Source organism: Eptatretus burgeri, unplaced genomic scaffold (assembly GCF_056783735.1).
Source record: "Eptatretus burgeri isolate ZD-2024b unplaced genomic scaffold, Ebu_testis_v1 Ebu_testis_scaffold_895, whole genome shotgun sequence".
NCBI lineage: Eukaryota > Metazoa > Chordata > Myxini > Myxiniformes > Myxinidae > Eptatretus > Eptatretus burgeri.
In genome coordinates this window covers 1,241-25,000 of record NW_028222844.1, presented here as the reverse complement: position 1 = coordinate 25,000, position 23,760 = coordinate 1,241, and the positions used below count along the sequence as shown (strand labels likewise).

Below are 23,760 nucleotides of genomic sequence, written 5' to 3'. Positions count from 1 at the left end.
TTATCGGACTACTCTAGACAATTGTGTCGCAAGGTGTGTTCTGCACACGTTTCATCGTATCCATCGTATCCGGACAGTGAGATTGCTTCATTTTATGCGCGGAGAGATATGGCCGATGACATGGGCTGGCCTTGCTTGTGATTCATTCGCCGCAGTGCAACATGTCTGCTGCGCTGCGCTGGTCACATCACCTCACTAAAATATTTCTGATATCGAGCAGTATGCAAGTCGAATTTACATTATTGAATTACGAATAGGATTTAGTCAAAGCAGTTGTTATTGCCAAGTCTTCCTTCGATGTCCTTCCGATCATCATGAACGCCGGGAATTTCATCGCCATTTTCCTCTGCTTGTCCTGCTTCGGGCTCGAACTGGTAAGGCCGTATTTCATTTCCAGCTGCCTGAACTTCACCTCCCGCGACTACGTTATCCGACAATTTTCCATCTGATTCAGACCAAAATCCTTCATTTCTCTCACACTCACTGTCGCTACCAGACAAATCAAAGTCCATGTCATCCATTAATCAAAACCAAATGTTTGATTTTTAAAAAGCAGAAATGAAAGAAGCGTTTGAGTCGACCAATCGAATGTGGAAACACAGGAAGCCAATTGAATCACGTAGACCACCAACCCGAGTAATTTACGTGCAACCTTTGTCATTCTGGACATGACGTCATGTGGAGATGCCGTCCCTTTCAGAAGATTTCGGCAGCATTTTTCGGGGCGTTCCCGAAGAGGTTTGTTTTTAACTTTACAGAACGCGTATTGTGAAAAAACATTGTCAGATCTGAAATCACGATGAAAAACTCCGATAGGACATATATATATATATATATATATATATATATATATATATATATATATATATATATATATATATATATATATATATATATATATATATATATATATATATATATATATATATATATATATATATATATATATATATATTTCAGTACTTTTGGGTGTCATGGGACCTTTAAGAGCATGGACAATCACCCACCGACATTCATTGGGAGGAAAAAATTCCTCTTTCGGAAATGACCCGCTGAGTGTGGTGAGAAAAAGTGACACCATTGTTGTGACATCACTGGTACCCAGATTACTCTGGGAAGTGATAGCACTCCCCCCTAGCTCATTGACTGTGTTTGGCTCATCTTCGTCTTGTGTTTGTTCATCTGTATGTCCATGTTTGTGTGGCAGCTGCACTGCACTCCTGGTGGTCGTATGTCAGCTTAGCTGCCGGGGTAGCTATCACTTCTTGAAGCGCGACTGTCGCTGATGCAGTGCCCCTCTACCAGTACACACACTGGAACTGGTACTAATTTCGCCGGCCTCTGAAGGATGACAGGCTGAGTCAACCCCCTGGTGTATTAATTCAGCTGCCGACGAGGATTGGACTCTGGACTCGAGGATCCCAAGCCGTCACCCGAACCACTCAGCCAACACCAGGCTACGGACTGCACTCTTTAGATAATGTATATATATATATAAAAAATAACCAACAAGGAAGAGGGATTGGGTTAGGAAGGCTTAATGGATGTAAATCTGGGACCACATACCACCACAGAGCATGTCCTTCGATGTTGAAAAAGCTCAGTCTTTCCCTCTGTCTCCCACCTCTATCTCTATCTCTATCACCATCTCCATCTCTATCTCTCTTCCTCTTCCTATTCTCTCTTCCTTCTCTCTCTCTCTCTCTCTCTCTCTCTCCTGTCTTTCTTCTCTCTCTCTCTTCTCTCTTCCTTCTCTCTCTCTTCTCTCTTCCTTCTCTCTCTCTTCTCTCTCTCTCTCTCTCTCTCTCTCTCTCTCTCTCTCTCTCTCTCTCTCTCTCTCTCTCTTCTCTCTCTCTCTCTCTCTCTCTCTCTCTCCCTTCCTTCTCTCTCTGTCTATCCCTCTGTCCCTCCCTTCCATCCCTCTCTTCCTCCCCCATCTTTCCCCTCTCCTATCCCTCTTTCTCCCCCCCCCCTTTCCCCATATTATTCCCATCGGTAAAGCGTCGGGTTGTATTTGCCAGCATTTAATCATTGCAATGAGAGCCTGTTGTAATCCATGTTTTCAATTAGATTTGGACCAAAAGCTTTCCCCAATCAAATCCACGAGAATGTAGGAATAATTGTGGCCACGAAAGAAAGAACAATTTGTTTACAGTGACCATGCTTGAAAATAGCTCAGGTATTGTGATACATTTACAGTTCCAATGTTTCATCATTGAGGTGTTTTCAACAAAATCTTTTAAAGGTTTATTTATGACACGTGCAGTTTACCCATCCTTCAGGTGGATGGAGTGTGTGAATTATTTGCTGAATGATGTATATGCAGTAACTAAAACCTGATGGATATTTGTCTGGTGTAATTTTTTTTCATGAAATGCCATGAAAATGATAAATCCTTTTTTTGATCGATTCAAAACATTACAATGCATGAATCCCAGGAAATGAACAAGGCAGGGAATCCCAGGGTGGTAGTCATATGGAACACCTGACCCCCACGTGCACGTATTGCCCTATTCCTCTGCAAGGGGTCAGGAAAGCACTTGCACTGTCCCATGTGGACAGTGAAAAGCTGCAGGTCATCTCCACAGCTGACTTGCAATGCCCTCTCCCACCACCACCTCCAACAGGTGGCGCTATACAGTAAATAAACATTGCGGTTGATTACAAACAAACACCTCCCTACCATATTTTCGGTTTTATAATATGTAAGATACAATGAATAACTGACTGCAAAATAAATCAAGCAAAAAACCCTGATAATCCAGCATTTTTATTATGCACAGAAATAAATACATTAAATATGTTGGAAAATAAAACAAGAAACATGACATGTTGCAGGAATAAACTCCTCTTCACAAAACTTTGTTCCAATAGATCTTCCATCGTTAGAATTCTAATTTTTCTCTATGTAGGATTTCTCCTTACTGTGTTGGGTGATATCAAGTCTAGATGGGATTTTTTTGTAATGGATGAAGGTTTAGTACCACTGATAAAGATCAACTTTGAAACTGCCATTTAATAAAATATGCACTCTTCAACCAGCGCTTGAAAACATGCTTTCTGCAAGAAAAAAAAATTAAAAATTAAAAATCTACCACTGGCAATAAAAGTACATTCAGATGTTTTATACTGGACTGTCATTACCAATTACAATAGCTAATTACATATAAACACTCACTTTGCACCTTCAATGAAGGGAATGTATAACTTAAAAGGATTACTGCTGTTATTCTTGGGTAAAGTTAACTCGGAATAAACCCTTGGATAGAGGACAAGTTTGGAGATGGGTATCTGGCTCATGCTCACCACTGGCATTGCCGGTTTTGATGGCTCAGAGACCCTGGAAGAGAAAGAAACAACAAAAGTAGTGTATTGTGAGGAAAATGGGGGGAAATAACCGAAAATAGAGAGCTGTTAAATTGGTGTAAAAACGTTTGTGTGTCTGGAACAAGCAGGATGGGGTATCAGGTGACATGTGATTCCGTGTACACGTACATTGAATATGTCGAGTGACGATTTGTTAAATATAGAGTGAACCATCTTGTTTTCTTATGTTTGAGTTGTAACTCCAACATAGAGGCTGACAGGATGGCCTGGAGGTACGTACACTCACCTTTAAGCTGTCTAGCCTGGTTTTGAATCCCGGCCCAGCTATAACCTGTCATCCCGGTGTTTCACCATCAGGGTGATTCATCAGTGTGTGTGATGCGTGTGCTGTCCCTTGGATGGACGTTAAATTGGCGTTTCATCTGCCGGCATTAGTTGGTGGACGTTAAAGACCCCACGGTGTCCTTCGAAGAGTTGGTGAGCCAGCGCCAGCACCATGGACAAATTCCAAATTCCTTCCCTAACCAGCAGAGGGCATTGCATCAGCAAACACAGCCCTGCCCTCAGCTAATGATGCCACCACACAGCCTTGTGCTGCATACAAATGAAGAAGAGTCAAACAAGAGACACCATCCTATTTGACAGGAGATTAGGTGCTACCAAAGTAGTGTCACAGAAAAGCAAGACTCATTGTTTGTCATTACTTTCCCTTACGATAAAGTCGTATTATGACAAAATGTAATATTAAGCATTTCAGACAAATTCAACCCAATGAGCCAATGCTGAAGTCAAAGACCAATCAAGTGAAGTAAGAAAGATGTACAGAAGCAACAATAAAAGCATTGGAAAGGGCCATCTTCTTCTTGCATTTGGCAGCTTGGCTGCCGGGTCGCTATCATTTTGTTGGGGCACAACTATGCCACTGATGCTGTGCCCGTACCAGTAAACTGGTACTCATGTCACCAACCTGGGAAGGATGACAGGCTGAGTCAACCACACTCAATGTTAATTCAGTGGCCAATAGGGCTGGAACTTAGGACCCTAAGATCCCAAGCCAGCCACTCTAACCACTGAGCCAACACTAGGTTTGAAAGGGCCATATGTTGGTGGGATGGAGTAAAGAAAGAAAGAAGGGGTTGAAAGAAGAGAACAAGAATGGTTGGGCAATAAGGGAGGAGTGAGGTGAGAAAGAAAATATTTTGAAGAGGATGGGAAAAGTGAATGTTGATGCAAGGGAAAATAGGTGGGATCAAGGAATAATACTTTTGTCCTCTTTGCAGAAGTATGAAACAGATGGCAACTCTTGTTGATAAATTGCAATGCATGTAATGTAATGTAATGTAATAATGCAAACCACAATAATAATGGGTGACTCACTCAGGTGTTCCAGAAATTCTTGCCCTTCTTTTTCTTTCCAAATTTCTTTTTGATAGCTTTGGCACCTGGAAATCCAGAGGCCTTCACAAGTGCTCCGTCTAATGAAATATAGTTGTTCTCATTTGGAAAATAGTTATCTTCCTCGCCGGCAGGCATGACCACGACGTTTTCATCTGCGCCCACATCGGTGGAATAATTTCAGGGACATTCATTCATCACCGTAAAATGTTCACCGTAAAATGTTTAGTTACGATTGAACCAGTCGGCCTCTAAACCCCAATCTTAACCTTATACCAACTCTTCATGCCCTCAGCAGTGACACTATATTGTTATTTAATACCAAATAACATGCTCAATTCGTTGTCTGCACACTCAGAAGCTCTGTTTCCTTCACTCTTCCTGGAAGATGGTGCACTGGATGTGTGTACTTTGTCTAATACTTACACGTTTGTTCAGCAGATGACTTGCAATATTGTCTGAACCAATGAAACTGTCATAATTAGATGAGGTGGTGGTTGAGCACCAACGCCATACTCATGACTCGTCATACTGTTTAAGGCTAAATTATTCCTTAAAATCATGACTTGTCATGGGGTGCAGAAGTCACATTGAGCAGGAAAATCAAATGTTGCCACACTCATGAGGACAATGCAATTAGATTTAAGGAAGCTTGTCACTTCCTTATTCATATCCTTATTCATATCCTACCGGTATAACTGGAGGGGACTATAGGTTTGCTTTTTGTCTGTCCATCCCACCTGTGGTTTTCCAGACTTTTTTTCCCCACATCCTTTAACATACAGTTTTGAACTGAAACTTGGGACATGGCTTAATTAGTTGGAGAGCAAGTTCGAGTTTCATGGTGTTTTGTCAATTTTTCACAGTTGTGCCCTTTTCGACTTTCAAAATTCAGAGTTCTTCTTCATTTTAGTTCCGGTAAGGGCTTGAGCGTGCGCTAGAGCAAACAAATTTTTTATCTCCCGAACATTCATTAGGATTGGCAGAGGACACGTGTTGCAAAGCAATTCTTGCTCTTGTTAGTTTATGATATAATTATTTGCAGACATTTTAAGCATCATTTTTTGTAAAAATATTTGGCACTCCCACTTTCCTGGAGGGAGTACCCTTCTCGGTCCACCTTGGGTGGCCAATGTGCTGTGGCGCATTCTTGGAAATGCACTTTATAATTTTTGAAAGAATTTTTATTCATCACAACATATCATACTACATATCATAATTTTGAGAATGTTCCACGATATTATAAAGAAAAAGGAAGATTGTTTGTAATAGCGGCTGCCACGGAAGGTGGCGCTATTTCTGTCACATATACATGCATGTGTGTATACAGGATTGTCGGACCCCGACATTTGCGATTCCACTATTTGCGGACCCCACATATTCGCAGTTCATAAAATGTGACTTCCTTCGACATTTGTGGCCCTGTGCTTTTCATATTCGCACGTTGTTTTTTTTTTGGCGTATTCACCTTCTTGTTCCACCGGGTGCTGTGGAAGCTCATTCAACCCGGCCAGGTCTCATTCCCTCAGGACGCAAACTCCCTCAAGATCTCGACTCATAACTCGGCCCTTAGTGCCATCCCACTCTGCACCATACTTGGACTACTCACTTCTCCTGGACTATACTACGCTCAAACTTCCCATGAACTCCTCACAAACTACTCCGTCAGAGGTTTTTATTGTTCCTGGACTGTCTCCAATCACATCTGCTTTTAGCAACCAACACTGGTTGGCTGTGGTCTTGCCTCAAGGATTTGTCCGCTGGAGTATGTGTGGGGGGAAGCACTTTTGGAACTCTTCACTGAGTCAGCAATGACTGGAATGCTGGGACGGCAAAGGATTTACGACAATTGCAACACTGGAATGGTGATTATTTGGTCGAAATACTGGTGAGTGATGTGGTTTGAGAAAGTTGTTTGGAAACAACAGCCCTATGAGGGCCGATGGGCACTTAAGTACATTATTCTGAAACAGCTCTCATATAGAGTGTGATCGTTGCATTATTTAATTAGTTTTAAATTAAACTATTTTGTGTGCACATATATCTCTACAATTGAATTCTAGCTTCAGTTTTGTTTGTTTTTTTGTGATAATATAAGCCATCTATTTTAATCCCGAACATAAACGTTTCGAACCTGGTCGAAATAAACGACCCGGCCCATCAAAGTAGTGCAATGGACATCGAGTTTCTTCCATACGGCGATTTCAAAATGACGTATTCAACCCCAAAATGCACGTTGTGCACCTGCAGAAACTCTAGGAAGCTGAAGAGTTTGGGGTGAAATAAAATGTATTATGTGTCTGGGATAAGGATTGTTCCTGAGAATGGTTCACCAAGCTTTAGAAAGATACTTGGAAAAGTACCTGAGAGAAAGGGCTGTGCCTCTGCACAATGAGAGACTTGGAGAACTTTCACAGTTTTGGGCACCTGCTCCGAACGGGAATGTGGGTTGATGCAAGACCCGAGTCAATGGACGTGTGTTACACAAACCCCCGACGGATCGCTACCAGTGAATGGACTGTGTATCTGGATTAGGTTCTTCTGAACACTGATGGGAAGGACATACCTGGGGATTGTACATCTACAGGGTAACTTCTTTACTATTAATCATATTGGGAGGAAAGGGGGGGCACTCTATGAAGCTTTGACAGCTGTTATAAGTACAGTAAGTCGTCGACTTGCGATCGGTTACGACCGACCAGTCGTAAGTCGGCCAACCTTTATTTTTACCTTTATTTATAGTGTATAGGCCTATGCAAAAATTACCGTATGTATATTATACTGTATAATGATATAATAATCATGTGTAAGTCATATTTTATTAACATTTTCTTTGTTCATTATTGTTATAACCATGGTTATAAAAAACATTTTTATTGTTACTGCATAACGTTTTATGTCTGTCAGGTTTAAGTCAAACACTGCATACAACAGTACAATTGGTTTAATATTTGCACACAGTAGCGACACTGTAGAGTGTGATAACTTAAGATCACGTGCGATCGCATTCACTCTCTTTCCTCCTTCGTACTGTTTGATCACCTGCATTTTTGTGGCGAGATCAATGGCCTTTCTTTCCTTCTTGGCAGGTTGAGGAGTAGACAAAGATAATTTCCTCTTGGTAGACATCTTGGGGGTTTGAAGTAAAATTTTAAAGACAAATGGATACTGATAAACTGCGCTCTTCCGAGACCACGCTAGCACTGCCGGGCGCTGGAGTGGAAACTGTCATATGCCCAGCTGGGCAACACTTGCGCTGCCAGACGCGGAGCAGTCGTGGCCAGACATACAGTACATATCGCGGGCGTGGTCGTAAAGTCGATCAGTCGTAAGTCAACAACTTACTGTATATCGTTTGGTTCTGGGGCCACAAGAAAAATTATTCGAAATTTTTGCATCTCTTGGTAAAAGTTGAACTGTTCTATGTGTGTACATATGTATATGTGTTATATGATTATATCTACTGCCAGTGTCAGAATGAATGAACAGGAAATGGTCTGAACCTATAATCTCTCAAGGATATGTCTCGTACTGTATTCCTATCTTCTCCTAAGTCTGATTTGCATTCAGGAACAGAACAATCATGATTAATAATTTTGAAATTTTCCCTCTTTCATGTAAATGCTGAACATGTTTAAAAGACGATTTGAATTACACATTTCGCATTAGCAACGGCAGGTTAAAAGTGCCCGGTGAGCTGAGCCAAATCAAATCACTAAACACACAGTGCATGCACAAAAGGCCTCATGTAATAACATTAATACGTCATTTCTAAAGTGTATTGGCTTCGCGTGTTTATGTTATGGCTTTGTTGAATGAAATGTTTGGAAAAGAGAATCAACATTTGTTACAACCCCCCCCCCCCCCCAACTGGAGGTTTTGCAATCAGATGTGTGTGTGTGCGCTACATGTGTGCATTACATGTATGTTGCGTCTCCGTCTGTACAGACCATGACATTTTTACCAGTTCAGCTTTTGTTATCAAATTTTCAACAAGCTTTAATTATGAGAGTATGGAGGAAATGATTAAAAATTGGGTAAAAACGTGAAATGGCAAAATCATAGCGAGTATACATAGCCGTCATCCGCCCGACACAGCGTGTCAAGCGTGTTGCACCCCTTTTTTATTGTTTCTGTGTTTCCTTATTCACTTACCATTGGGCTTCATTGTATCTGTTTGGACCATAATATTTATAGCAATTGAGTCTTTGTCATCAACTCTTCAACTAATGTGAATATGAAGAATACGAATGAACAAAATGTGCAATTACTTTTTGACTGTCGTTTTTGTCAAGTTTAGTTTGAGTATAAAGTGGGCACGGACAGGCTTTGCAATTTGGGATGCTTTCTAGTTTTGCTTGCAGATAATTCACTCGGAATACTTTTGTCCAGATGTTTTGGCAAATGACAAAAAAAATGACAGCAACCTTGACAAATGATTGAACGAAATAATTTGGGAAAGTCTCAATTTAATAAAAGGTCTAAATATATGTATACAATGTCAGACATCACTTCTGGAAAAATACCTCGTGGACGACGAGATATCAGGTGTGGTGGTGGTGGTGGCAGTGCACGTTTCTTCTGTTCCACCTTCAACAAGGATTAAACACAAAAGTAAATCCACAACAATGTTTCCATCTGTTTCAAAATGAATTTAGAAAAGACGAAGACCTTGCTTTGATATTGCCTTTCACATACTGAGAGTGAGACAATTAAAGAAAAATTGCTCCCATAATATGCAAATAAATATTCTCAAGTTGCATAATATTTTCAAAACAACAAAAGCTTATACAAGGTGCGCCTTTGTTCACTTAAGACACCAACAATAATCTCTCAAACAATCAATGTGCACAACTATACCCATTCTTTTTACATGTAAGTATTCACCTTTTTTTGCACCTCATTGTTGTGCTTCGGTTCATGATGCACTTCATCCTCTCGAACTGGGTACTTCTGCATTTCTTCCAGGTGGCTTTCACCGTCAGACATTTCCAGTACTCTCTGTTTTCCCTCCAGTCCTGGTTCCTTTTCCAGAGGCTGTTCTCCCCACAGCTGCTGCTCCTCTGTCTGCCATGGCTGCTCTGCCAGCCACTGCTGCTTTGCCAGTCGCTGCTGTTCTGCAAGCCACTGCTGTTCCGCAAGTTTCCGCTGTTGTTCCGCAAGTTTCCGCTGTTGTTCCGCAAGTTTCTGCTGTTCCACAAGTTTCTGCTGCTCTGCAAGTTTCTCCTGTTTCGCAAGCCGCTGCTGTTCGGCAAGCTGTTGCTGTGCCGCAAGCCGCTGCTCTTCTGCAAGTTTCTGCTCTTCTGCAAGTTTCTGCTCTTCTGCAAGTTTCTGCTCTTCTGCAAGTTTCTGCTCTTCTGCAAGTTTCTGCTCTTCTGCAAGTTTCTGCTGTTGTTCTGCAAGTTTATGCTGTTGTTCCACAAGTTTCTGCTGTTCCACAAGCTGTTCTTGTTCCGCATGCTGCTGCTGTTCCACAAGCCACTGCTGTTTTGCAAGCTGCTGCTTCTCCACCAGCCCTTGATCCTTTGTTCGCCCATGAGCCTCTGCAAGCCACTGATGCTCCACTAATAGCGGCTGATCGTCCACCAGCAGCTGTTGATCCTTCGCCAGTCGGAGATCCTGCACCAGCTGCTCAGCTGCCGGCTGATGCAGTGCCTCTGCCAGCCACTTCTGCATTGCTGCCAGCCGCAGCTGCTCCTCTATCAACTGCCATTGTTCTTTTGCTATTCGCTGCTGCTCCTCAATCGACAGCCGTTGTTCTACGGCTAACCGCCGCTGCTCTTTTGCCAACCTGCCTTTATCCTCTGTCAGGACCCGTTGTTGCTCCATCATTAACTCCTGCTCTTGCATTAACAGCTGAGGGTCTGTGAAGTGCTGCTGCCCAATTATGGGCTGCTGCCTCTTCATGAGCCACTCTTCCTTCATTAGCCGCCACTCCTCTTTGAGCTGCCTCTCCTCAATGAGCTTCTGCTCCTCTGACAAGCGCTCTTTCTCATTTGGCTTATCCATCTGCTGCTGCGCCTTCTGGTTATTGCATTTTTTCTCTGCATGACATATGAACTGCTGCCCTTCATTCGCATTTTGCTGTCTTTCCTGCTGTTTAACCTGTTGCTTCTCCTCCTTGAGGTTCTGCTTTTTACTTTTCAATAACTTGCCTTTCTGCCCTCGAAGGTGTTTTTCTTCTTCTTGAAATCTGTCTTTCTTCATTTTTAACCACTCCTCATGTCTTTGTTGCTGTGCTTCTTGTTTCTGAAGCTTCCACTCTCCCTGGTGTTTAACATTTTGCTTCATGGCATGCCCCTCTTCGTTTTCTCTGCAAAAGGTCTCATTTGCTTCATCAATTTGCCATTCTTCCTGTGTATGGAAGAGCAGTTCATCTTCTTTACACTCTCTTTCTCCTTGTAATTGCTTCTCTTCATGCTCGGCAAGTGGTTTCTCTTTATTCTCGTTTCTTGCAATTAAATCTTCGTTTTCGGTTTTGCCTTCAATTAATTCATCTTCAACCTTTTCTGTTTTTGCCTTCTTGGAACGTCTTTTCTGTCGATTTCCTCTCCTGCTTGGTCGTCCTTGTTTACCAGAGTCTGGAACACTGCATGCAGATCGATTTCCTGTCCTGTTTGGTTGTTCAGTCTTCCAAACTCTGGCAAACAAGCATGGAGAGACAAAATAAGATCATTATTTTTCAGAAAATCAGTGAAATGAAACTTATTGTGCGATTCAAACATTGAAGAGCTCAAGAAAAACAGAATGATCGGAGAATCTTTGCAGATGGAAATCGATGTCAAATATTTGGAAGAAACGAGCACATAAATTTATCTTGGATCACAAAATCATTGCAAGTGTTAATCGGCCAAGGCAGAGTGGTATGAAGTTGAGGCCATTCATTCCTGGTACGTGAAACATCCTGCAACTCATGCCTACAGAAACAGATTATTTTTCGAAATGCCAGCCGCATTTTCATTTTCCATCCAATCTTCATGTTGTTGTTCGTCTTTCGGCTGCTCCCGTTAGGGGTCGCCACAGCGGATCATCCGTTATGATCTGCATAGTGATTTGGCATTGGTTTTACGCCGGATGCCCTTCCTGACGCAACCCTGGTCGCCTCTTACGACACGGGGATAAGGATTGCGTTTCGCCATGATTCCGGGCTTCCCTACACCCTCTCATAGCGCAGCCCGGCGCAGAGTTCCCGTCCTCACGCGATCTTCCAACCCAAGCCTCCGAGTAGCCGGATTACAGGCGCAGACCACTACGCCCAGTATACCCATCCAATCTTCATGTAACTTTGTTCAAAAAAAAAACTAAAAAGACCCGTATCTTGCCAAAAGGTGACCACGTGTGACTTCTTAAAGGTCACACTGAGGTGAACAGAGCTGCTATCCACCAGGAGCGACTCCTTGAGGAATATCTGCCGACAAGAGATTCCGATGAGAATCGTTCTACAGAGTAACCATGAAAAATATGCTTTTGCCTCATAACGTCACCAAATGACGTCATAATGTCTCAAGCTTGACATATCTAGAAAGCACTCATCGAGGTGTTCAATTTGAGGTACTGCACGATATGGTTCCTAAAACTTGAAAATTTGACCTTGGGGTCAAATATGTTTGACCTTAGGCACTAACCATGAAGGTCAAGGCCAATCGCCACCAAAAATTAATCAGCTGAGCGCCAGACGATGAACTATATTCCCATGAAGTTTGAAGACTATCCGATCAAAATTACTCAAAAAATAAGGGTTTCGTCGACTCCCCTGATTTGCGACAAAGTGACCTTGACCTTTGACCTTGACCTTCAAAATTTTGTGCACTGAAAGGGACCTCTATAGGACTCTGATATGCGAAGTTACAAAAATTTCCAATGATAACTGTGCTCTGCAGAATTTTTTATACGTGATTACAGACAAAAAAAAAAAATAAACAAAAAAAAACATACAAGCTGACTAACATATCTTGCAAAACCTTCGTTTTGGCAAGATTAAAAAAAAAAAAAATATATATATATATATATATATATATATATATATATATATATATATATTCATGGTAAGGTGCTCACACTGTATGTTCAAAGTTTCATGTCAACACTCAAGTGGTTGTGGAGAAAACAAATTTAAAAGCAAACAAGATAAAGACTAATCCGAGATTGCAGATCCTCGCCAGAACTTGTTTTATGTGGTGTATTTTGTGTGGCGTTTGTGTACTGGTGTGTTACGTAATTAATAAGACATAATTAGAACTGTCACTTGAGAACTGCTGGCAGCGATGACCGGGTACCAAGACGTCCCGCTTTGATGCAACCCCGCTTTGATCAGACACCTAACCCTGACACAAAATGTTTATTATTATTATTCAATTGAATTCGGAATGGGATTCAAATCAAATGGAAGACCAAGTTGGTACAGTCCTGCATTGGAGTAATCAGAAGGAACCTGAACAATCAAAAAGCAAAGATGAAGTCATCAGGAGGAACCGGGATAGGATTCACATTTCAGCTGCTACTTCTCTACCCTAAAACTCATTCAGGAACAGCCAAGGGAGGCTTATTCAAAAAAAAAAAAAATCAAAAAGAACCCAGATCAAAAATTAAATAATTCTGGCTGGCAGACCATGTGTCTGATCAAGTTGAAATTTAAAATACTAGAAGCACCCGCTCCCTGCGGGAGTTGTCAAGGGGGTCATGTTATGCCTATTTTACTCCAAGGGGTCCCAGAATTACACACCCAAAAATGGTTCTGATCAGTTCAGCCGTTTTTGTGGTACCTGGGAACAGACAGATGGACGGACAGTGAATTATAGTAAGATGTATTCCCCATCACCACTAGATTACAAATCTGAAGTTTTACGGCAATTGATTAAGCGATTCAAGAGAAAGATTTTTCAAGGAATTTCTTTCAAACAAATATGGCTGCCAGACTGTGACCTATCAATTATTCGTGAACACCCTGGTATCCCCAAGGCTTGGGGAACATGCAAGTGAAGTTTCCCCTCGGTCTGTGAAGCCGTTCTGGAGAAGACGATTTTGAATGTTTATTCTTCAAAAAATCAGAGCTGCCAAACCATGTGACCTATGACATCATATGTGGAGAACTTTTTGTTCCTCATGGATAGGTGATGATACCTGTAAAGTTTGCCTTGATCTTTTCAGCCATTAGAGAGAAGAGGATTTTTGAAGGTTTTATGTCAAAAACAATATGGCTGCTGAACCACGTGACTGATGACATCATCAACTTTTTTTTCCAATTAAAATTTAACCCTAAAAGACCCTTGAGATTTTTCATTCTGATCAAATAAAGCATTTGACATATGCAATTGTGACGTCATAACGAAGCCACGTATGACATCATCAAAAATCACACTTGTTTCCCATGGGGAGTACTTCACATGTGCCAAGTTTCAATTTTTTCCATGGTGTGGTTTGGGAGATCAAGTTTTTTTTCCAACACCGCTGCTACTCCACGTGACGTATAATGTCATAATTATCATTAAAACATACTGCATGCAGAGTGAAAATTTTGTGTCAATCGGATGAGCGGTTGCAGAGAAAACAGAGAAAATTTGCATGGACATATATACACACATACATACATACGGACGGACAACCTCAAAACATAATGGCACCGGAGGCATAAAAAAAAAGAGTTGGACAGATTGGGCAAGTGAAGATTTTGCAAGGTAGAAAGAGAAAGCACGAGCCACCTTCTATCGGGATATAAAAAAAACCTCATGTCAAAACAGCTGTAACACACCAAGGCACAACAGAGTTTGTGGAGTAATCCACTGGCACATTTGCAAAAACATTATTATCCCAGTCCCAGAAAACTCGTGGAAACATGAACCAAAAGCATTAATTGAAAATAAGGAAGTAACGCTCACATTCGACCGAATGATCCCAGAGCAGGAACATGGAAAACAAAGCATTGTGACCGAATATAGTACATTGGTATAAATAAATTTAAAAGCTGCATTGCTAATTGGGGTATCAGTTCCCAGCGATTTTGCCCGAAACAATGCAGAAATCAAGAAAATGATGAAATATCAAGCAAGACCTCAAAAATGAAGTGAAAAGATTCTATAATCTGAAGAGCACCAAAATGGTAATGATGAAGAAGAACTTCACAGAGTTCTTAAAAACCATTCCTGGGAATATTAATACAAACAACTGATGTTGGAAGCTATGTGTGGCTCAGTGATGATCCCGAAAAGAGCCTTTGGACCAATACTTTGAGACAACAAAACATCACAGCTTCATCCATGACACCTTCCCCGGCTACTGGTGGAGGAATCGTTACCCCACCCCACCCCCCCGCCCCCCAACCCCTTACCGAAATGGAGGTGGATAATGTGGAAGGAAATCAATAAATTCTGCTTTCTTAATTGTATCAAATGAGTTCCAGATATATCTACATGATTGAATGGCTTTTATATTCTGGTTTTAACTTGTGCTTATCAAATATATATATATATATATATATATATATATATATATATATATATATATATATATATATATATATATATATACATACTAGTAAAGGTGCCCATCTTCAACGGGCGTCACTGGCAACATATGGTAAAAGACAGATAGCATGAATGTATTTTAAACAATATATTATATCATTTTTATCCATTGATTATCATTCAGGTTTTCCTCTTCAACTGTCCCGCAGTAGCTCCACTTCGATGACATTACCACGTAGTTTAGTGACTACACATTCGTGAGTCCCATTCGTGAGTTCCAGAGGATCCAGAGAGCGCATTAAAATTACAGGGCACCCTACTTTAAAATGATCCAAAAGGCCGGATCAGTTTCGTCTCCATATTCATATGTTGTAGAATTTAGCCGATTCTGAAACTGTTAACAGCATGTCGATCGGATGGTTCTGTGATTTTCTACGGTTGTAAACAGAAGTACGACTTTAGCTTGTACGCCACTATGCGGAGACCCGAGGACCTAATATTTCACAACAAACTAAAAACTCACAAAATTTGAAGATATTTTAAATAAACAATTTATTATAATATCAATTAAATATCATTTTTATCCATCGATAATATGAATTGTTCTGTAAAGCTATAGTTGTTCTCCTGGGATTGGCGCATCCATCCACAATCTATGTTCTAATGAAGTGCAGTAGGAATAAAAAAAAGACAGATGATCATGAACTGTTTAACTACCATAATCATCAAAACGAATTTTGAGGGGCCTCTTAAGGAAGACAATAATATCATTACTATATATGTCAAAGCTTGCTTCATTTCATGCAGTAACAAAAATCTGATGGTGGAACAAAAAAAGGGGTGTGCCGAATATATTGATATATTAATATATATATATATATATATATATATATATATATATATATATATATACATACATATATATATATATATATATATATATATATATATATATATACATATATACATATACACACACACATCTATATATTGTGGGTTCTAGGCAGCTGCTTTTCTTTCATGGTGTTATCTCAAAGGCTAGAAATGTTATCTAATCTGGGAAAGTGTTGGAGTGGATGATCCCTGAGGCTGTTATTTGATTTGAGGCTTTGGGCAAGCGACTGATCACAGTTGTTTCTTTGTTCAATCATCTCAACCTCTGCCACCCTTGAATTCCATATTTTGAACACTGCAGACCACGAATCGGAATGCGAACCTGCAGTTTAGCAGGACTTTTGCTCTGGATTTGTAAAATTGTACGGAATCTCGTCCCAAGTGCTGCAGAGCCAGAGGATTAAGGTAATTGTTTTACTCTATCTGCCTGTCTGACAGACAAACAAAATTGAAAATCAATCAAAACAGGAAACTTCTTGTTTTTAAGGATGTCAGAAAAGAGACAAACAACAGGCATAAATACATGTAACATGTTAAATAAGGTGGTGTTAAAGAAGCTGCATCAACGGTGGTAACCTTCCAAAGTTTTTTTTTCTACAACCTTAAATTTTTTTTTTTCGATAACCTTTTCAATTGAATTGTGTACGTGAACACCGTAGAACACAAATCACATTTTTTGCACTTTACCCTTCCGTTTAGCAGTACTTGGACAAAATATTAGGGCATTTTACATCATTTTGACCAATCAAATTTGCTGCTTGCAGACCCCACCCATGTCTGTTTTTTTTTCTTTCAAGACTGCATGTGGTTCTATGAACTCTCTCGCTTGGTGTTTTAGGTTTAAAAAAAACAGACAGGCTTTTTCACTTTCCTTCGTCACTGTCTGTAGCAGTTTCATCAGGTTATCTTTACTTTCTGCCAACAGAGTGGTATCATCACCACATCTTACATTGTTGATATATCTTCCTGAAATCCTGACTCCAGTCTCGACATCATCCAAGTTTGATTTCCTCATGATGTACTCGCTACGTAGATTGGACAAGTAAGGGGAGACAATAAACCCCTGTCTGACCCCTTTTACAATTCAAAACTATTCACCGTCTCTCCAGACACTTCTTATTTTAGCATCCTGGTTGGTGCACGGGCTCCTTATCAGACATTTCAGGTGCTCTGACATCCCCATTTCTCTCATTATACTGAAAGAATTGGGATCAGTGAGTACATACCATATTGTTATAAAAAAATTAAACATTTAAAAATATACTTCAAAAAAAACAACATTTTTAATAGCATTTCATAAAACAATTAAAAAAAAAAGTTTTTCTCAGCAGTCCTTTTTACAGAATTTTAAAGAATTTAAACTGAACGATCATTTTTTTCCTTTTGTTAGAATTTGTAAGCGTATAGACTTTCTGATGAAGCCTCGTATTTTTTACATTGACAATGCTGACTCAATTCCTGTCACTTCTGCCACCAGAGCCCAATCAATGTGTCAGTTTGTGGAGACATCCTGTTTTGGTGGAAATCGAGCTCAAACTGAACAACTCGGAGAAGGTAATGTTATGACTGATCTATCTGAGAATCCAGAGTGAAAAACCACAAAGCATTTTTTTTAAAAGCTGGATATATTATTTACCGAGGAGGGTGCTTTTTCTTTTTGTTCTTTCTGTTCTTTTGCTTCACCAGTCGAGCACGCAGCTTGAACAGCACAAATGTTAGAACGATGAGCATCAATATCCCAAAAAGAGTCAATCCAATAGGCCATCCCAATATGTTTTGTGCTTTAAAACCATTCCTCTGGTTCTTGTAGGAAACCTGCATAAACATGGATGCACATACACATAACAGCACATAAATGTACATCTATCTATAATTCCAGCAATGTGTGTGTGTGTGTGTGTGTGTGTGTGTGTGTGTGTGTGTGTGTGTGTGTGTGTGTGTGTGTGTGTGTGTGTGTGTGTGTGTGTGACCGCTGTTTCTCGACAACCACTGGTCCGATCTAATTGAAACTTGCCAGATATATTGCTGGGGACCTGAGGATGTGCCTTTTCAAGGTTTGATATTAATCGGACAAGTGCTTCCCAAGTTCTGGCCATTTATTTACCAAACCAATGACAAGACACGTTGTTGCGTGGGTGTGGCCGATGGGGAAGGGAAGCTCAGCCGCATTCGCCATTACGGGTTACAACGTATGGGCTTCCGGAGAGTGATGACTTCGTGTATTCTAATAATTTCTCGATTTCTTATGCGCATTTATAGATAAACACAATGCCCCAAGTTATGATCGTTTTCATATTAGACGGTGCATAAATTTCGGTAACATCAGAGTGCTGGTATGCTCCAAACCAGGAAGTAAATTTTTTTCTCTCTCTTCTCTTATCTTTTTGTTTTTTCCTTGCCACGACATTGCGAAAAGGTGAAATACGTTGGTGCTAATTGAATAATTAGGTAATAAAACTAAATTGCGAATAATCGTAACTGCAAATAATATGCGAACTTCTGGGCCATGCACGTACGGGCACGCGAGAGCGAAGAAACGGCCTGTGTGGTTGTTTCTTGATCGCGGTTTGAATATTTATTTATTTATTTATTTTATTTTTTACGGGCACGTACTTGTTTAATTAAAATCAAATGGAGCAACGATTTTATTGATATCAAAATGATTGAATCGGCTTGTGTGTGTTACCATGAAGTTTATAAAGAAGATTCAAAGATAGATTCCTGGGATTACTATATAATCATTCAAGGAGGATGGTCAATAAATTTCAAGGAAAGGCTCAGATCTAATGAGTCGACCACAAGCTGGTGTTGATGCGGATTCTATATATTGAACATGTCACACAGAACTTTAATAAACCGTTCTCAAAGATTCAACAATTTGTGACAAAATAAGAACCCGTCGTGATAGTCCTACTGTGTTGTCCGTGGACTCATGAATCACCCACAGGTATGTGGAGAAGGCAGGTGTATTCTTATCATGCCAAGTTCACCAATATGCATGCGCTGAGCCTCAAAGCCCCTCCCTCCCATCCCCCATCCCTCCACAATACCACGTCATCAACTTGGGTACAAAACAGATCATGCCACGCTAAAGCATGCTTCAGATGCAGCAACTACTAATTATTGAACGGGCAGGAAATGTTACCGACTGACTCTTATTCCGGCCCAAAATATGCCTGTTTATGCGAATTGTGTCCCCAAAATATAGATTAAATATCTTGCACTGAGGAATCGAGCATGTGACATCATGTATGATCTCATAGGATACAAAAATTATAGCACGTCATACCGAACAAAGGAGAATATTTCCGCACACATTATGATACTGTCTTACCGACCAAGACTGAACAAGCAGGAAATGGGGCGATATATTGTTGCGGAAATGATTTCTAGGGGGTAATAAATGCTGAATATAGCATTAGTTCCTGAAATTGCATGTCGAGAATAAGGATGAAGTGATTAAGTGTGATATTAGATATATGTCGCTATTATGTCGAGATAGAGACGTCCACCTCCCCATTGTCTATTTCAAAAATTTCCACCATTTTCACCTTTATATTTTATGTTCTACCCTATTGAATCTGTCATTTGTGATTTTTAAACGGTCTGTGAAGCCTGGGCGCAGCACCTTTGGCGGGAAAAAAGCTTTTTGCCATCTCAGAGTGGTTTGAGTGACAGGCCTCGAAGGGTTGCTCCACCCCCAGACTGAGCTCCGTGCAAATCAGAAATGAGAGGGCAAAGGTGAAGCACATCATGACTGAGGGTGGGGGCCAGAGACTTTGAAAAGCCCACGCAGCAGTGGGGTGCAAGAGAGTTTCTCAGAACCAGCTCAAAGGAGAGTTTCCCAGAACCTGCTCAAAGGAGAGTTTCCCAGAACTCGCTCAAAGGAGTTTCCCAGAACTCGCTCAAAGGAGTTTCCCAGAACCGGCTCAAAGGAGAGTTTCTCAGAACCGGCTGAAAGGAGAGTTTCTCAGAACCGGCTGAAAGGAGAGCTTCCTAGAACCGGCTAAAAGGAGATTTTCCTAGAACAGGCTAAAAGGAGAGTTTCCCAGAACCAGCTAAAAGGAGTTTCCCAGAACCAACTGAAAGGAGAGTTTCCCAGAACCGGCTGAAAGGAGTTTCCCAGAACAGGCTAAAAGGAGAGTTTCCCAGAACCGGCTCAAAGGAGAGTTTCCCAGAACCGGCTCAAAGGAGAGTTTCCCAGAACCGGCTCAAAAGGAGAGTTTCCCAAAACCGGCTCAAAAGGAGAGTTTCCCAAAACCGGCTCAAAAGGAGAGTTTCCCAAAACCGGCTCAAAGGAGAGTTTCCCAAAACCGGCTCAAAGGAGAGTTTCCCAGAACCGGCTCAAAGGAGAGTTTCCCAGAACCGGCTCAAAGGAGAGTTTCCCAGAACCGGCTCAAAGGAGAGTTTCACAGAACCGAATAAAGAGAGTTTCCTGGATTCAGCTGCAAAGAGGAGTTTGTTTCCAGGAACCGGCTGAACAGCAGTTCTCACATTAGGCTGGGTCATTGTGCCAGGCTGTCTTGCAACACGATGCCCCACCCAGCCAGCCAAGTCTTGAAAGTAATATATAAAGGGCCCACAGTCTCCACAGGACAAAACTGAGTCAAACGAATGGTGCACGATCCTGTACGCCCATAAACAAGAAAATGAGGGTGTTTGGCCCACTATGTTGCCATGGGCCCATGGCCCACGAAGCCATGTTGCACTCCAGAGTTAATTTTTGCTCCACATGTTAAACATCCATTTTTGGCCTCAAACATTATTTTCTAAGTTTCTTCTCATTGTTCTTCCTCCAAGTGTCCCTCTATTGTGTCCCTTAACCCCTGCTGTTGGTGTGTTTCTCTTTTCCACTGTGTTATTACCCCAAGTGTGAAGTACAAAGCAGGATTAAGCAATTGGTTCCCTCTGTCTATGTCTGTCTGCCTCTCTGTCTGTGGAAAAACATCGGTTTATAATGAAGGAAATAATTTCGATTCAATGTTATATTTTGAACACTGTAAAACACAAACTGAAACATGAATGGGAACATGAACCTGCAGTTTAGCAGTACTTTGGCTCTGAATTTGGCAAATTGTACGGCATCTCGTTCCAAGCGCACAGGTGCACAGATGACGAAGGTGATAGATTTGGTCAGTTTGTCTGTCTCGCATTTGAACAATTTTTTTTTTTTGTAATTCCAACAGGAAACCTGCTGTTTTAGGCGTGGTGTACATGATGGTGCATCAATGGTGGTGAACTCCCCCCCCCCCCAAAAAAAGTTTTTTTTTTCAACAGCTTTTAAAATTCCTGTTTTATTTCAATTGAATTATACACTTGAACATTGTGGAACAAAACTCGTCTTGTTGGCACATTCAACAACCTTCACTTTCTCAGTACTAAGACAAAATACGATGTCATCTCGACCAATCATATTTGTTGCGCACATTATCAGATGGGAGAATACCGAGATTCAGCCAAAATGGCGGCTTGTGGGAAATATTACTCATGCTCGGAAACGCAAAGCAAGAGTTGAAAAGACCCTTCCCGTGTCCTATTTCTCAAGACTGTATCGGAGGACAAGGTGTTCTTTGATTGTACGGCTTTGCTTATTTCTGACTTAATGTTGGCTTCCAACAATCATCCTGATGCTTTATTAAAGTGGAAATAACTCGGTCTTGATCAGGTGACGCAACTTGCAACAGAATAAAAGAATATGTTTTTGTCATGTATAAATCAGTGTTTGTCAGTAATTCCTCAAGGCTTCTTCCTTTTCTTCTTCTTATTTGATGTGATACTTTTTGTCCAATAGAAAAGTCACAAGGGAACATACCTATCTTTTGCCAAAATGGTTTAGACAGCCACGTACTGTATTGAGAAAATTTAAGACGAGCAAATAAGTATCGGACGATGTAATGTATTAACTCAGGGTTTGTCTTTTTTAACCTTTTTGTACCTGTGGACCCCTTGACACTGTCCCTGAAAACAGGGATCCCCTACTCCTTAACATGAAAGGAAAATAATCTCTGACCCAGAAAAGTTCAACCTTGATATCTTCTGAAAACATTGGCAAGTAAATACATTTAAAGTCAATGAAACCAAAGGAAAAGTAATTATTCCAGCACTCAATTTTCGTTATTTTCGCTTGTTTCCGTCAATTGTAATATTTAATCTCCATGGAGATGAAACAAAGCAAAAACCAAACTTGAACTTCCACGTTCCCGTTTCTCTTTCTCCTTTTCTTTCATGAACACATTCAGCCCCAAATCTCATTTTTCTTTCCTCTCACATCTCCCATTATTTCCTTCTTCACCCACTCTGTCAGTCACTTAAAATTTAAATCACAATTTCAAATGTTTCATCTCCCTTTTCTCTCATCTGACCAAATATCTCGCTCCCATAAAGCTTCTTCCTCCTTCCGACCAGACAGACCACCGATAATGAGGCCATGGATTCCCTATAACACAGCTATGGACCCCCAATAACGTGGCTCCAGACCCCGATAATGAGGCCATGGACTCCAATAACGCAGCTATGGATCCCCAATAACATGGCTACAGACCACCGAAAATGAGGCCATGGATTCCCTATAACACAGCCATGGACCCTCAATAATGTGGCGAAGGACCCCCAACAATGAGACCGTGGACCCCCAATAACGTGGCTCCAGACCCCCAATAATGAAGCCATGGACCCCCAATAACGTGGCGACAGACCCCTGATAATAAGGCCAAGGACCCCCAATAACGCAGCTATGGACCCCCAACAATATGGTGACAGACCCCCGATAATGAGGCGATGGATTCCCAATAACACAGCTATGGACCCCCAATAACGTGGCAACGGACACCCAACAATGAGACCATGGACCCCCAATAACGTGGCTGCAGACCCCCAATAATGAAGCCATGGACCCCCAATAATGCGTCGAGGAACCCCCAACAACGTGGCCATGGACCCCCAATAACATGGCCATGGACATCCACCAAGGTGGCCACGGACCCCGAATCGTACCCGTGATTCCTGTTGAATGGCGTTGTGTGATGTAAACACACGACAACGTCAGGATGTGTGCGACAGGTGATTGCTGTTTATTTTACTCGGTTGATTTGGTGTCGGAAATTCAAATCCTTGATAAAAGTGATCATTTCATCTCCCACCATCTCTCGGTATTCCTTCCCGTTCGGTCTGGCTCGGTTATTGCGACTCCACTCGTAATTGTGACACAAACATTTTGCGAGATTAAAACAAATCAAGTTTAAGCGTCATCGGTCCATCAACCGCCTCGCTCAAATTCAAAGCCCCATTTCTCTTACCCGGTGAGATGCCTTGAAGATCCAGTTTACTGGATGGAACTTGTTCATGAGAGAGGAAAGGTATCTACCCCATCCATGGAGGGTCCTGTTTCTCACGTCCACTTTGGACAAACTCATTAACACGACATTAGCTGGAAACAACATGACTGACTTAACAGGGACATCGCTCGTCACTAATAACGGTTTGAAACAACATTCTTTGCCCTGGGAAACGGGTCGAGTCATAATGAACATGCGTGACATCATGTGACGTTAAACGTTACACGCTTATCTCTTCATTTATTAAACACTTCGGGTTTATTCACTTTATTGGCGACAAAAGTAAAAAAACGGAGAAGGAAGATTAATTACCGACACAATTATTTAATGGAGTTATAAAAGTGAAATAA

At 41.1% G+C, this 23,760-nt stretch overlaps 1 protein-coding gene across 1 annotated transcript; it reads right to left on the bottom strand.

Annotated features, from left to right (window-relative positions):
• Positions 1 to 2,754: 2,754 nt before the first annotated feature.
• Positions 2,755 to 23,526, bottom strand: LOC147007022 (uncharacterized). The gene is made up of 7 exons (XM_085867632.1): positions 23,372 to 23,526; positions 17,713 to 17,891; positions 9,610 to 11,362; positions 9,249 to 9,312; positions 4,705 to 4,877; positions 3,307 to 3,340; positions 2,755 to 3,060 (listed from the first exon to the last, which is right to left on the bottom strand). The coding sequence occupies exons 1-5, from the start codon at positions 23,513 to 23,515 to the stop codon at positions 4,705 to 4,707; spliced, it is 2,313 nt and encodes a 770-aa protein (XP_085723758.1). The 5' UTR covers positions 23,516 to 23,526; the 3' UTR covers positions 2,755 to 3,060; positions 3,307 to 3,340.
• Between the last annotated feature and the right edge of the window lie 234 nt (positions 23,527 to 23,760).